Source organism: Crocodylus porosus, unplaced genomic scaffold (assembly GCF_001723895.1).
Source record: "Crocodylus porosus isolate Cpor-Errol unplaced genomic scaffold, CroPor_comp1, whole genome shotgun sequence".
Classification (NCBI taxonomy): domain Eukaryota; kingdom Metazoa; phylum Chordata; order Crocodylia; family Crocodylidae; genus Crocodylus; species Crocodylus porosus.
In genome coordinates, this window is record NW_017728886.1 from 215,230,388 (window position 1) to 215,244,190 (window position 13,803).

Below are 13,803 nucleotides of genomic sequence, written 5' to 3' on the forward strand. Positions count from 1 at the left end.
CCGGGCACCGCGCATGCGTCGTGGCGACCAGAGCCCCGCGTGCTTTGAGTTACAGTGGGCCGTGTCTTCTGAGGAGCCAGACCTCGCCTTACCGTATTGCGCAGTGTATAAGGAGCGGCCCGCGGAGCGCGTCAGCCGAAGACCTGGAAGGAGGGGGGCAGTGTAGGGGGCCCTCCCTCGACAGCTGCCTCTTCTTCATGGCTTGTGCAAGGGGGTTTGCTTTGCTGCATGGCCTGGCCTGGCCTGTCCTCTGGATCTAGGCTGCAGCAAACAGGTGAAGGGAGTTGAGCAGTGATCCCAGGGGCGATGCATCCTGCCACAGAGGTCTCTAATGTGCGGCTGGTCTGGGTCTGCAATAAGCCTCTGGGTCGCCCTTGCATAATTAAAGTAACATCTTCCAGGTTAGAGACTGACTGGTTCTGGGGAGGCGTAAGTTTTCAGAGGGAACTGGCTACTTCATTGGCTCTGCATTAAATCGAGATCATGTTTGTAGCTGGCTCCCCAATATACATCACATGGGAAAGTAGCTGGATGGGTGGCACAGGACATTCATTGCACAATTCACAAGTCAACGCTGTAATACATGCAACACCTGCTAGGTCTGAAGGGGGTGCCCTGCTCTACATTATACCCAACTTCATGCTAGCATAGCTAGCTACCTCACCTTACCACAGCCATGGTAGAGGAGCGAAACCCACTCTGCCCCTTCTAGAGCAGTAGCACAATCCTGGGAGGTTTTTGTGCTGTTAATTAATGAATTAAAATGGTTATGCCTCACCTGCATAAAATGAACTGTGCCAAATACAAGATTTTAGCACTCTCCCATGAAATATGAACTTTCATTTCTACCTGGAAGAACTTTTACAGTCTTCTCCTGTACCTAAAGAGGTGTGCTTGTGCCCAAAAGCTTGCAATTAAATAGTTATTCTAATAAACTAGATTTTTGCAAAAAAAAAAATTGTCACCTCTACCATAAGTTGATTCCTGTTGCCTCTCGACCAATATGGCTACAACCTGGATACCTTAAAATGGTTTCTGCACTGATGTTCTCATTCTTGAGTACTGGACATTAATAATATCCTTGTTATGTATTTGCATAGTTTCCCAGGTTTTGAAAATAGGGAAAACAGGGGCAGGGGCATGAAAGGGAACACCTTTGTGATTTGAACTAAGACAGCTGATTCACTAGCACACTTACTGTCTCAAAAGGGACAACATTCACTGATTTTACATGTTTACAGGCAGCAGGGAAAAAGTAAGTATATTTAAACTTGACTATGGAAGGAACCAATAACCTACTAAAAGCAAGACTAAAAAGGTGGGGTGGATGGGAGCCTTGAAGATATCTAGAAACATCTTTACATTAAAGGAAATATAAAGATGCCCCTCAGTTCTTTCAATTTCTAGCTCAGTTTCTTTTAACTCCTGTGCATCATCTTCTTCTAAACACAGCATGAACCAGCTCATGGTAATGCCCCACCAACCCTGATGATAAAACTCTAATGCTTCCAAAAGCACATTAAATCACATACACAGCTAGTGCAAACGTGTGTTGCTCTGATGCTGCTGTTGAAGTCAGACTGATGGCTCTGGCTACCTACATTTTACCTGAAGGTCTTTTATCTACATGCTGTCAGATTCCACTAACTTTTGAGAGATAAAATTTGACAAGATCATAATTCCAGGTGATATGTGTTACATTGAAGTGATTGATACAAACACCTCCAGGTGGAATTGACAGAATTCAGTTTGCTATACTACTTTTGAACTAAGTTGTGTAATTAAAATATTAAATACAAATTGTTGTTACTGTTCCAATAGCTTAACTTAACATGTTATTCTAACAGGTATTCCTTGATGCAAAATGCCACGCATATCAAGAATACTAAAGTTTAGACAATGGACATGTGCTTAGTTATAAACATACTGATGATTAGCCAACAAGAGTGTAATGACAGTCAAAAGTTATTTGAATCCATTATAATTAACTTTTTAATCCTGTGTTCCAGAAAACCTAGCTCAAGGTCAAATGATAAGAAGTGTGTGCAAGGCTGCTACGCCTCAGTGTGCAAATCAGATTTTCTTTTGTATGACAGATAATAGAAAGGAAGGTCTTTAACTGTAGTAAATGCCAATATAACCCTCCCTTCTCTAATACATACCCACCCTGCAAAAGGGAACACCTTTATGATTTGAATTATCAATAGCTGTGGTAAGTTAGAGTCAATCAGCTCTCTCAAAAAAGGGACAACTCTACTGATTTTAGTCTGATGCAGAAGAGCACAGTGCAAGTATGCCAAGGGAGGAACCACAAGGGCTCAGTACCTGTAGAGCATCTCCAGTGTCCTGTGAGTTGGTGCAATGTGATGGTGAAAATAGGAGTTGCAGGTGTAGGGGCACTAAGAATAACCAATGAGGGATATCTTGTGGATTGTAACTATATTGTTTGATTCTTTTGGTAAATATTCAAACAGTCTGATGCTTCACTGCTCTTGATCATTTCTGTTAAAACTTTTGTGTTTACAAAAGTTTACAAAATGCCAAATGTTGAATCTAAGTGACAATTTGCATGCAACTGTTTTCTGCTGTTTATTCAGTTCTAGTCCTAGTTACAGCCATGTTAAGTCTGAAGTGCCCACTATATACAATTGTAGAACTTGTTCTGGTGAATGTAGCAAGTTGCAAGAGTTTATTTAAAAATAAAATTATTATAAACATGGTTTTCAAGCATTAGTTTCCAATATATAGTGTAGTATTCATTTAACATTAGGCAGAAAATGTAGACAATCTTAAGAATCTTTGGCAGGATGGATGGCTTTAGCTCTCTTAACACATTTAATTTTCACTTTGCTTTCTGCCTACCTTCCTCCACAGTGTTTTTGAACATTGTAAAATTACTATTTTAACCACCTATTCCAGATATCTTACATCATTCTTCCATATCCTAAACTGTATCATGTCATACTGCCTGACTCTTTGCCATTTATGCTACTGTAACAACATTGAACCTTGTTTTCTTTTGTTCCAGGTCCTTTACAGGCATCTAGTTTTACTGCTTATCTACTCCTCCCAAAGAAGTTAATTGTATATTCACATTAATCTCCCTTTGTTAGTCTAGTGGCATAGCAACCATAATCTGCAGTGCCAGGTGACCATGTCTCACAAGTAAGGACTGCATAACTCACAAAGGAATTGTGCTAATTCTTCTCTCCACCACTGTTTGCCAATTTAAAAGGACACTGACACAGGCATTAAGAATATTCCTGGAAGGGTGGGGGAGGGTCTCTAAAAGGAAAACAAACTAAATTCATCTATATAAAATATTCCCTAAACCTCCTCCTTTGTTATAAAGGAGTAAGAGAAGTAGAATTAAATTAGGGCAACAGAATAGGAGACAGCTAATGAGAAATATTCCTAAATTTATACTTTGGTTATGGTACTTTTAAAAGTTACATTATCTTATTGCTTGATGCAATATTTGACAAATATATAGTGTTACTGTAACATTAAGCTGAACTATGACAGGTGCATAATTACCTGTGATATGCCAAACTTCTACTAAGATTTTCTTTAAAAAAAAACCTATGGTAGTTAGGCAGCAAAGGTACAGGTTCCTCTCTGCTTTGTAGACTTTGTGAAGATTTTAATATTAACATAATCAAATGTATAAAAGCTATAGCAAATGAAAAACTGTATGAGTAGAGTGCATGAGAGAGAGATTGATTCCAGGTTCTTCCATTGAAAAATAACCTTTTTGCAAGGGATCAAGTCATACAGAGCTTAAACTTGTAAATTCTATAGAAAGTACTGCTAGTTTCATTTGATAATCTCATGACTATTTCTAATCTAAGTACTTCTCAAAGACTGCATGGTTAAAGTCCAAAACTGACTTAAAATATGAAAGATGTTGTATTAAATATTTCAAGTTTCACTTGACTTTGAAGATTATTTCTAGACTCAAAATGATGATGTGTCATGGTTGGAAAATTTTAAAAAACCAGTTCAGTCTAGTATTTCTACAGGAAATTGTTTTAAAAAGTAAAAAGCAGCTGAAAGCATACATGACAAAGCAGGCAGAAATCTTCAGAGAAAACTTGCTTTGTAATAGATAAAAAAACCCAGACCTTTTCTGACAACATATTTATACTTACTAAGTTGATAGCTGAAGAAGTCACTTGTTTTAACATTTGGTTAGAGTAACAGAAGAATTTACTTTGCAAACTAAGATTAGTAATTTATTACCTATAGCTCCACATAGTGGTGATTAAGCATTCAATTAAAGATGCATGAAGTTGGTGATATTACCTGTGCAGAAGGGGAAGTGTTCCTACCAATTATATGAAAAGGCAATTTTAAATTTGAATTGAAAAGGATATTCAAAGTAATAATTTAAAAATGTTTACTTTAAATTAGCTTCTGGTTGAGTTATCACTAAACAAAAATCTCATAACTTAAAGGTTGGTAAGAAGCTGAGCTCCAGATGGACGAAGGCCTACCTTAAACATCTGTAGATCCCTATTAGCTTCAAAATAGCGCTATTTAGGGGAAAAAAATTACCACTGCGTCAAGATGTTGATTTTCTACTTGACAGCATGTTAACATTCCAGCTTTGCCAGCACTATCAAACACCATATTTTATTTTGATATTTTTAAAGTTACATTTTATTACTAAACTTACAAAGTTAAGAATTCAGATTGGTACTTTCAGGAAACAAAAGATGCATTAGTCATACTTGGTAAAGTAATTTTAATTCCCAGGCTCACACTCATATGCGGCTACAAAAATGTGTGTTATGGCTTTGCCCTCAGACCTTCCCATCAAATGATTTTTTTTTTTTTTTTTTTAAGTTGAAGTATTCCATTCTTGCCTGAAAGGAAAAAGGTAAAATCACATTTACTACAGTTAGCTGCATTATATCCAAACAGAATTCCCTTTGCAGAAATGATCAAAGAAATTACTAAATGAATGCAGCCAAGTCGCACATTTCCCCCCAAAACTAATATTTTTCACCTATGATATAATCTTCACTGCTTGTCTACATTTTCATATTTAAGGAACTAGGAAGTTTTAGTTCATGCCACACAATTAGACCCATTAGAAGAATACTTAAAAAGATTTTTTATTGAATAGGTATAAGAGTCCTTGTGTTGTATTTTCCTTTTTTGGCTGCCCTAATTAGGTCACTCATGCAAACTTTTCTCCCAAGTGAATCAGAAAGTCTAGTACTTTTTACTGTTCTAGGATGCATACATTTCATTCATGTGCAACACCAAGTTCACAGCACTTGTATTTGCTCTTCATATCACCACTGTAGCTCTTTTAAAAAGAAAACCAATTCCAATAGTTGTTCCATTTTTCACAGAATTCCTAAAAGCTGAACTCTTTTTTTCCCCACCATGGGAAAAAAAATTGTTGAGTGGCAGGTTTGCCAACAGCAAAACTTTGGTTCACCTGTTGTAAGACTACAGAGGCAACTAATTTATGCCCCAAATCTGATTCACTTTAACATAAAAAGTTGCTAGGATATTTCTTCCCTTCAGTTGTTGATTTAAAATATGCCACAGACCTAGAATCAATATCTGTGTAAGACCCACAACACTGTTGTGCTTTGCTTTGCCATAGAAAATTATTTAGGGGCTGGAAAGGGGGAGGAAACCATTTTTTAAGCTTAATGGGTACTACAAACAACATAAGGAAGAAACAGGGAGCAGTCACTACCCATTAACAATTTTGCAAGAAATAAAAATGTACTATACAAAAACCACCAAATTGTCACTAGACAATTAATGCTTCGAACTTTGGCTGTATTCAACTTCAGCATTTAGGTGTCTGAAAATATTGACTTGTAATGAAGCCTTGTAAGTATATGCCCTTTTTGAACCAGATTTAAATCTCAAAACCAAATAAGAACTTCAACATGCTGAATGGAATTCCGATGGCTTGGAGACGCATCTCTTTCTGTACTAGGCTGTTTTATGTTCAATATGATTGACTATAGATACATATTTAAGTGTACAAGTTAACTGTGTGTTGCAATCACAATAAAAAAACCCAAAGTTTCCCATTCATAAATTTATACCAGGCTAAACATCAGAACATATGCTTCTACTTATGGTATAGTTAGAAACACGCATAAAAGCAATCTACAGATTTGGCTAGCATAAGGGAAAAAAGCAAACAATGTTAAGAGGCTTCAATTAAAATTTCCAGTAAGGTTAGAAATGTCACAAAAATGAGTCTTATTAGTTGGGTACTTCTGTTATGAGAATAAGAAATGTTTAATATCAGGGGAACAAAAGATTGGCATGTTCCGCCCACCTGCAACCAAGGTATCTATTTTATATTTACAGTTTGTTTACTGTATAGTTATGAAAACTGATTTCACGTATGAACAACTGCTCCAAAGTTAGTAGTCACAAACCAACAAAACACACCAAATTTTAGAAATTTTCCATTCTGAAATTTATTTAGAACTCAGGAAGTAAGTGTGGTAGCTTTCCAATCGTGTATTAAGAGCATACCCATTTCTTTGTGAAGTAAGTTGCACTAGGTTTCCCCCCTCCCCCACATTTGTAACAGCTTCTTAACCAGGTGGGTTTTAAGCAATGCATTCCAGGACACCATCCTGTTTTGTGAATGTTCAAAGACACTTCAGTTTCAGCTTAGTGTCTCTTACCAACATCCAGAACATGGAATAGTTATCCAGGAACACAACAGCCATTTTATCACACTATACTGAAGTACAGTCACAGAACGCAAATTATTGTAATGGCATCTTTAAAAAAAAAAGTTTATTAATTTTTCCCCTGATGAAGTCAAAATAATCTTAGCATACACTTGAATTCAAAACATTTTAAACCTGAAGCTACTCAAATTAAGTTTTCTATCTTTAACAACTCAAGACCCCTCAAAATGAAATGAGGGTACGACCACTAAATATCCAAATCACAAATCACTGGAATCTTTGGAGTTATTTTTCTACTGGCTTGAATAAAAGCAGCATAATAGATTTTTTGTTTTAGTGCTCTGGAAAATGAGCTACTAGTAGCACTGAGCAGAGCTGGGAAAATAGAATACAATCTTTCATACAATGTCTTCCAACACACTTCAACATCTCCAACTTGTGTAGGTAACTGAGCCCAAAAATGTGAGTAAATGTCAGCTAATATACCACCATACTGACATATGTCAGCTTGTCCATTGACTTTTATTTAAGCCCAGAAAAAAACATTTGATTTCATACTTAGGTCAATTTACTACCTACTTACGTCAAACTCCTTTGTGTGCAGCGAACTGCATAGTACACATTAAGTTTTAATCCAGGAAAAAAAAAAAATTATAAACGTATTTGCCAACCAGGTATGACAAGATTTCATGATCCCTTAAGGCCACCATTAGTTGGTTAATACACTAATAAGAGAACCCATCATCTATTTGTGGTATTTCCACAACAGACCAGAGCCACCTCTCTCTCAGAACTGAAGCAATGACAACTGATATAGATGGCTCTTTTATCATCTCTCATTACCAATTACATATATCGCTCATCTACAGAGGGTTTTGTAGTAGAAGTCTCCAGGCTGTCACTCATAGTAATACTGTTCACTGCGTTTGTCTTATGGAAACTTGGTCTGAGAGAAAAGTGGATGCGACAGGCAATTATCAACAGAAACCAAGGGATGATTATATGTTCCACTGAGCGTTCATGTAACTAGCTTGTCAATCCTTTTTGCTCAACATGTTCGTGGAAATATTGGATATTTAGGAAATCTTAAAAGGAAACAAAAAAAGGTCTGACACATAACTTAATGCCCCTTTTCTCCTAATAAAAGTCTCTCCAAATTTTCAGTTTTTCTTATGAAAGTAAGGGGAAAGCATGGGAGAGGGAAAGGATAAGGAAGAGAACTACCTCTGTGGCAGCCACCTTTAGGATGGTTTAAAGGCTATAAAACCAAGAGTAAATACAGAGTTTACATGACTTATCACAAACAGTGGGAAAAAGCTATAGTCAGCTATTATATAAAACTAATATCAGGTCAAGTGAGAGTACATTATGAATAACCTTACATGTTATACAGAAAATAGTATACACACAAAAGTGAGAGTTTGCATTAAGAACTAACATGGTTATTTATATTTTCTCTCTAAAAGCTACTGTGACCTGAACATTAAATGGATAGAAGGGAAGGGGTGAATTAAGTTACATGAGAAAACTGAATCATATTCTTTGCATTTCCAAAACATAGCCAAGTTAAAATAAAGCATAAAAAATTCCCCTACATAGTCAGTTTGCAGTCTAAAGTGAATGTTTTTGCCAGTTTACAAATCCTTGAAAGTGGGTATTTAAGATGCAAATGCTAATGTACTTCAGTTTTAACTATCCTAAAGGACAACTACTCTGTAAGGAGATCAAGTTTAGATGTTTAGAAATTTCAATAGTTAAAAACCCTAAACATCTACACATGAGGCTAGAATGAGCTTTTACAAAGCACTGGCCTATGTATTTCATAACTGCATTAAAAGAAAATTCTACCACACCTAAAGGATAAGGCATAGCCATCTACTAACTGGTACATTTGTTTTATTTGTCTTGGTTTGGGAAAAGGCCTGTATGTGTGTAAGCAGCAAAACAAATTTCAACTTGAATGACTGCTATGCAAGAAGACTGAAGGCAACTGCCTCTGCAGTGAACTTTACAGTTCTCAATCTCACACACGCAACATGCTATCTGAAAAAGGAACTAACTGAACTACGGGTATTAAATACTGAAAAAAGTTTTACATTTTTATTATAATTTATTTTATTTAACAATCTAAGAAGTTTGCAGCCATCAGAAGTTCCAGTGCAATTTCAGGTGCAATTGGGAATTCAGGAATCTCCGTCGAACTGTTAGTGTAGCGAACCTTGTAGGTGAAATACATGCATACTTTGGATAAGACATGGGATGGAATCTCTCTAAAATTCACCTCATTTGTTTCGTTTTCTGCAAACTGTCCTATAAAATAAAGAAAAAAAAAAGGGAAAAAAGTTGACACCACAATGTTTCAAAATGAAAGCGTATTTTATCGAATGTAAGCAAGCCTAGCTGCAATGGTGAGGGAAGTCCTATGCTGCTGGACATATTTAGTGTACAGTGGACATGTTCATTAAATAAGGAACCAAGGCTAACCCAGGTTGTTTGCCCATCACCTACCCACTACAGAGTTTCTGTTATCCCTGCAGAGCCATTACAGCTTTGAAACCAAGTTGTTTATTAATGTCTGGGCAGCTACATCTGTGTAAACATCCTTAGGACAGTCCAGCCTGAATTTACAGCATGGGAGGAAGTCGGAAACAGTGCAGATTTAAAGTAATGTTAAGCCACGTAGCCTAACTAGGAAGGTTTCACATTAAGGACAAATTAGTGACATAGAGAGATTTAAAGCAAATAAGTTTAATGGATATATCTGTGGATTTTTTCAAGTCTAAGTTTAGATTTTTATTTAAGGGCACTGTAGATGCAAGTGATTTTTGTGACATTTGACCAAACCAACTGAGAGGTTTTCTTCTTCCAAATGGCAATGAAATTTTTACCACATCAGGGTCATGCTCCTGTTCAATATGTTCCACAGAATATAAAATTTGGGGGACATTCAAAAGTATATTTTTATTGTTATTTATCAATTTGATAGATTGGAGAATTCAAAAGCGTTAGAAACTGACTTATCTTGAATTCTGTTTCCTGGATGCAACAAACATGGGCATACCCAGTACTTTCTTTTCTTCTTCTGTGATTGATTTTTGGAGCACCTTCAACTAGGAAGGGCCCAGATTTGCTAGTTGTATTACTGAGGCTCTTATGTAACTACAGATTATTTCTTTAATGGCAAAAGTAATAGAGGGAAAGTACTGAGAATTTTGAAGATGCTCCAAAAATAATTCACAAGAAAAAAAAATAGCTGAATTCCCTTTTCTCCCTAAAATTTTATCAAATTTCAATTCACAGATCAGTTTTTTATTCTTCTCCAGTTTTAATACAAATTCATTTTGACTTGATATCCCCTTAGCCCTACAGCAAAACGTTAACCCTACCTTCAACATCATGATCCAATGTCATGGGAAAGCTGAAGTTAGTAATACCACTAGGCTTCTATATTACTTTGTAATATAAGCAATATCCTTTTTTGCTCCTGTGAAATCTTAACATCTCCAAGATCACCAAGTGAATTTGAGGTCCAACAGCTAGAACAGTGTACTTGTTAAACTTTCACCCTGATGGGTTTTTTTTTTTTTATATAGAAGGTGCTTTGCAGTTATTTTAGTAGTCTGAAAAAAAAAGCGACGCTGGGATCAGAAGGGCGGACTTGTCCTGCTTCATCCTGCAGTAGCCATGGGGTAAGTCAAGATGCAGTCTAACTATCCTTCCTTCTTCACAGCTCAGTGTGAGTGGGATGCACCTGGTGCATACTCCAGGTTCTCAAATTTACCAATGGCAGGATATCCACGAGAATACTAAGCTGCAGATTGTTGCTGTTTATTTTGGCTATGGGTTGCTGGAAGATTTTAAGACATAGTCCCTATCCGACAGAAAAGTCTGGACTAGAAGTTACTATTCGGTAAACTTTCGTACGGTACATAATACACATGAAAACACTCAAATAAAAGAAACTGAATTATAAGCAGATATAAAATGTATCACACTTACCTGGGCCACTCAACATTGCTTTTATTGTTCCTGATGTTAATGCATGCTCTCTTTTTACAATGAACTCATGACCATCAGAGGATATCAACTTCACATACATGGCATCAGGGCCCTCACACCCACCATATGTTTTCTCTTCTCCATCTATTAGAAAAAGGAAAAGATTAATATATTATTAGAGCAGAATGCATGATTCATATTACTAGAACACTGAGGAACACTTCACTCTGTGCCTCTCCTCACAGTGTGAAGTCAGAAGCCCCTTTTACAACTAAACAGAGAAAAGCAAGATCTTCCTAAGGTGCTAAGAGTAGAAAGGAGAAATAATCTTTAAACACCATTAAAATAAAGGTGAAGTTTCATTTGGAGGAGTTCAAGTATCCTGAACTCTTCAGCTTTCAATCTCACAGAGCTAAACTTTTAATAGATAGCAACCCATCTTTCCACTTTTTCTTGTCACCAATCAGTGTTAGAAAGTTATAAAAATATTCATTCAAGCTTAGTTTTCTATATTCCTCAGTCACATTTCTAATGCTAATAAATTAAAATGTAGTTAAGAATTTGCCAAATGAAGAATGATACATTTTACTGTTAAGGTTAAAACAGTAATCCTCAGAAAAGACACTTAACTGGCATTAGTAGGTTAATTAAACAGATACCATCAGCTGAAGTCATTTTGGGCGCTAGCAGCAGGCGCTAGCCATCCCTTGCACTGCACTGCCAGCCAGGGAGTGCACATGGAGATGGGGAACCAGCCAGCCCAGGGCTGCCTGCTTCCCCATCTTGAGGTACCCCGTGCCATGGCCAACCAGGGAGCAGCTGGCTGAGGTATAGGGTGCCTCAGCATGAGGGCTCCACAGCACACAGAAACGGGAGAGCAGGCAGCCCAGGGCTCTGTGTTTGTTCCAGCACTTGCCACTTTGGAGTGGTTTGCACCACTTTTTTTCTAGCTTTTGTTCTTTGGGGGTTTTCTGTTACCAGGAAATCCGAGTAAAATTTTCATCCTGGCACTGCAAATTAGCAGTGCTGAGCACTGATTAATGTGCAACTTGTGCGGTTTATAGTGTGACAAGGAGGCATGCAGCGCCACAAACCACATGTGCCTACATGTTTGGATCCAGTCATGATATGTGTGTAAGAAATTCAAGTGGCTTTACTTTCTTTCACTTATAAATTACTCGAATCTGAGACTACCCTAAATTTAAGAGGACCCCCCAATAATTAGATTCTATACATGGAATATTTATAAATGTATTATTATTTTCCAGGTGTAGAATCCAATTACTAAAGCTGCAGTTCCCAACCTCAGGTCACGACCCAAATGAGGGTCGCGGGGGCAATGGACAAAAGGACACAAAGGATGAACCACACCATGTTCCAGGAGCTCCCCCACCCTAGGGCTGCCACCACCACTGCACTCTGGTCCCAGCAACAAGTCACGGCAAAAAAAGGTCGGGAACCACTATATTAAAGGGTTATCTTTAATTCATCCCTCCAACAGCTGCAGGGGTCAGGCAGTGGGGAAGCAGTTGGTATTGCTCTCCTCCTTACCCCACCAGCCTCTGCTCCATGGCAGCAGATTTCATCCCTCAGTCCAGCTGAGGACAATAAGCAGGGCCCCAGCTCCTGTAGCAGCTGTGAGGGCTATATGCTAGGCCCGGCTAAGGCTGTACTCATTGCCCCAGGCTTCAGCACCTATATAGCCTGGTGGCAGGGAGAAAATGTAAGGTGGGGAGAGAAAGAGGCAGGCAGGGGAATAGAGGCAAGGAGGGGGAGGGAAAACAAGCTGCAAGGGGGAAATATTGGGATGCAGAGACTGCTGGGGAGTTGCAAGGAAGACAGGCAGGCAGTATGTGTGGTTATGACCCTGACCCAAGTTAGGGGCTAGAGCCACAGCCAGAGCAGCCACCTCCCCGCCCCCACTATGTTAAATGGAGGGAAACAACCTTATCTTAGAATTGAGTAAAATATGGTACACTTCCTCTTACAAATTAATATCACTGCATTAAAAGCCACAGTTTATAACAACATAATATTGTTTGATATGCGAAATTTTATCACTCATCTATATCAAAAACCCTGTGGGTGTGTAAATGCCATTCACTTTTAAAGCAGCAGGCCAAAGGCAACTTAATCAGCATTTTTAATTTATTGAGAGACTATTCGTACTGAAGACCATCATCACTCTAAAACACTTACAGGTGGTTCATGATTTATTAAACTGTGAAGAAAAAAACAAAAAACAAATCAGAAAGTGAACTTACCCATTCTCTCCTTATTAAATGTTTATTTCTTTGCCACAGTAGCTTCTGCAACAAGGTTGTCTGAAGACAAAAAATATTGACATAAGTGTCAACGATACATTTTAGTCAGTGGTACAATAAGTAATTTCAGAAAATCAGAGATCAAGTGACCCTGTTGACCTTAAGGCAGTCATAACTATCTGAACATAAATTTGTTTTTTTTTCTTTTATGATTCACATGTACCTACTAAACATAAATGTTCCTTACATTGCACTGTCAGGACACACACTCTTCTGTCCAGAGACACTCGTCAACTTTACAAAGTGAAACCAAAATGTAATCTCACTAGACTTTATAAAAATAAAAATATACCCCTTGGTTTTTCTAAAGCCCCTGGCTGCAAAGTATTGAGACAGGGGGAGGGAAGGAGGGGTGACTTGCATGTTTAAAGTGTTAAATGACAGCATTCCTGGAAAAACAAAACCCACCCACCCACCAAGAAAATAAATATTTTAAATACGTTATCATAATGAAGTCAGTTCTGGTGAAAGGTTTAAGAGTAAGGGCTTGTCTACTTGGGGAAATTTGTGCACAGGTTTGAGTTTACAGTTAAACTATTCTTCAGACACCCCCTACATGGATTCCTTTAATGTACACTAAGACTGCCTGTGTGACATAGCCTACTCCACTTTGATATGGAACTTGTAACTCTCCAAGAAGAATATATACCTTACAGAGAAAGTACTCATTACATTAGTGGCTCTCAACCTCGGGTCACAACCCAATTCAGAGTTGTGGGAAATTTGCCCCTTCCACCTGCGGGGCTCTCCCAGTGTGCGGTCCATGAAGCTCTCGACACTGCTGTCCCCCTGCG

At 37.8% G+C, this 13,803-nt stretch overlaps 1 protein-coding gene across 1 annotated transcript; it reads right to left on the reverse strand.

Moving 5' to 3' along the window:
- Positions 1 to 6,439: 6,439 nt before the first annotated feature.
- On the reverse strand, positions 6,440 to 13,025 carry ELOC (elongin C). Its single transcript, XM_019549337.1, has 3 exons — positions 12,950 to 13,025; positions 10,686 to 10,829; positions 6,440 to 8,996 (listed from the first exon to the last, which is right to left on the reverse strand). The coding sequence occupies exons 1-3, from the start codon at positions 12,951 to 12,953 to the stop codon at positions 8,806 to 8,808; spliced, it is 339 nt and encodes a 112-aa protein (XP_019404882.1). The 5' UTR covers positions 12,954 to 13,025; the 3' UTR covers positions 6,440 to 8,805.
- Between the last annotated feature and the right edge of the window lie 778 nt (positions 13,026 to 13,803).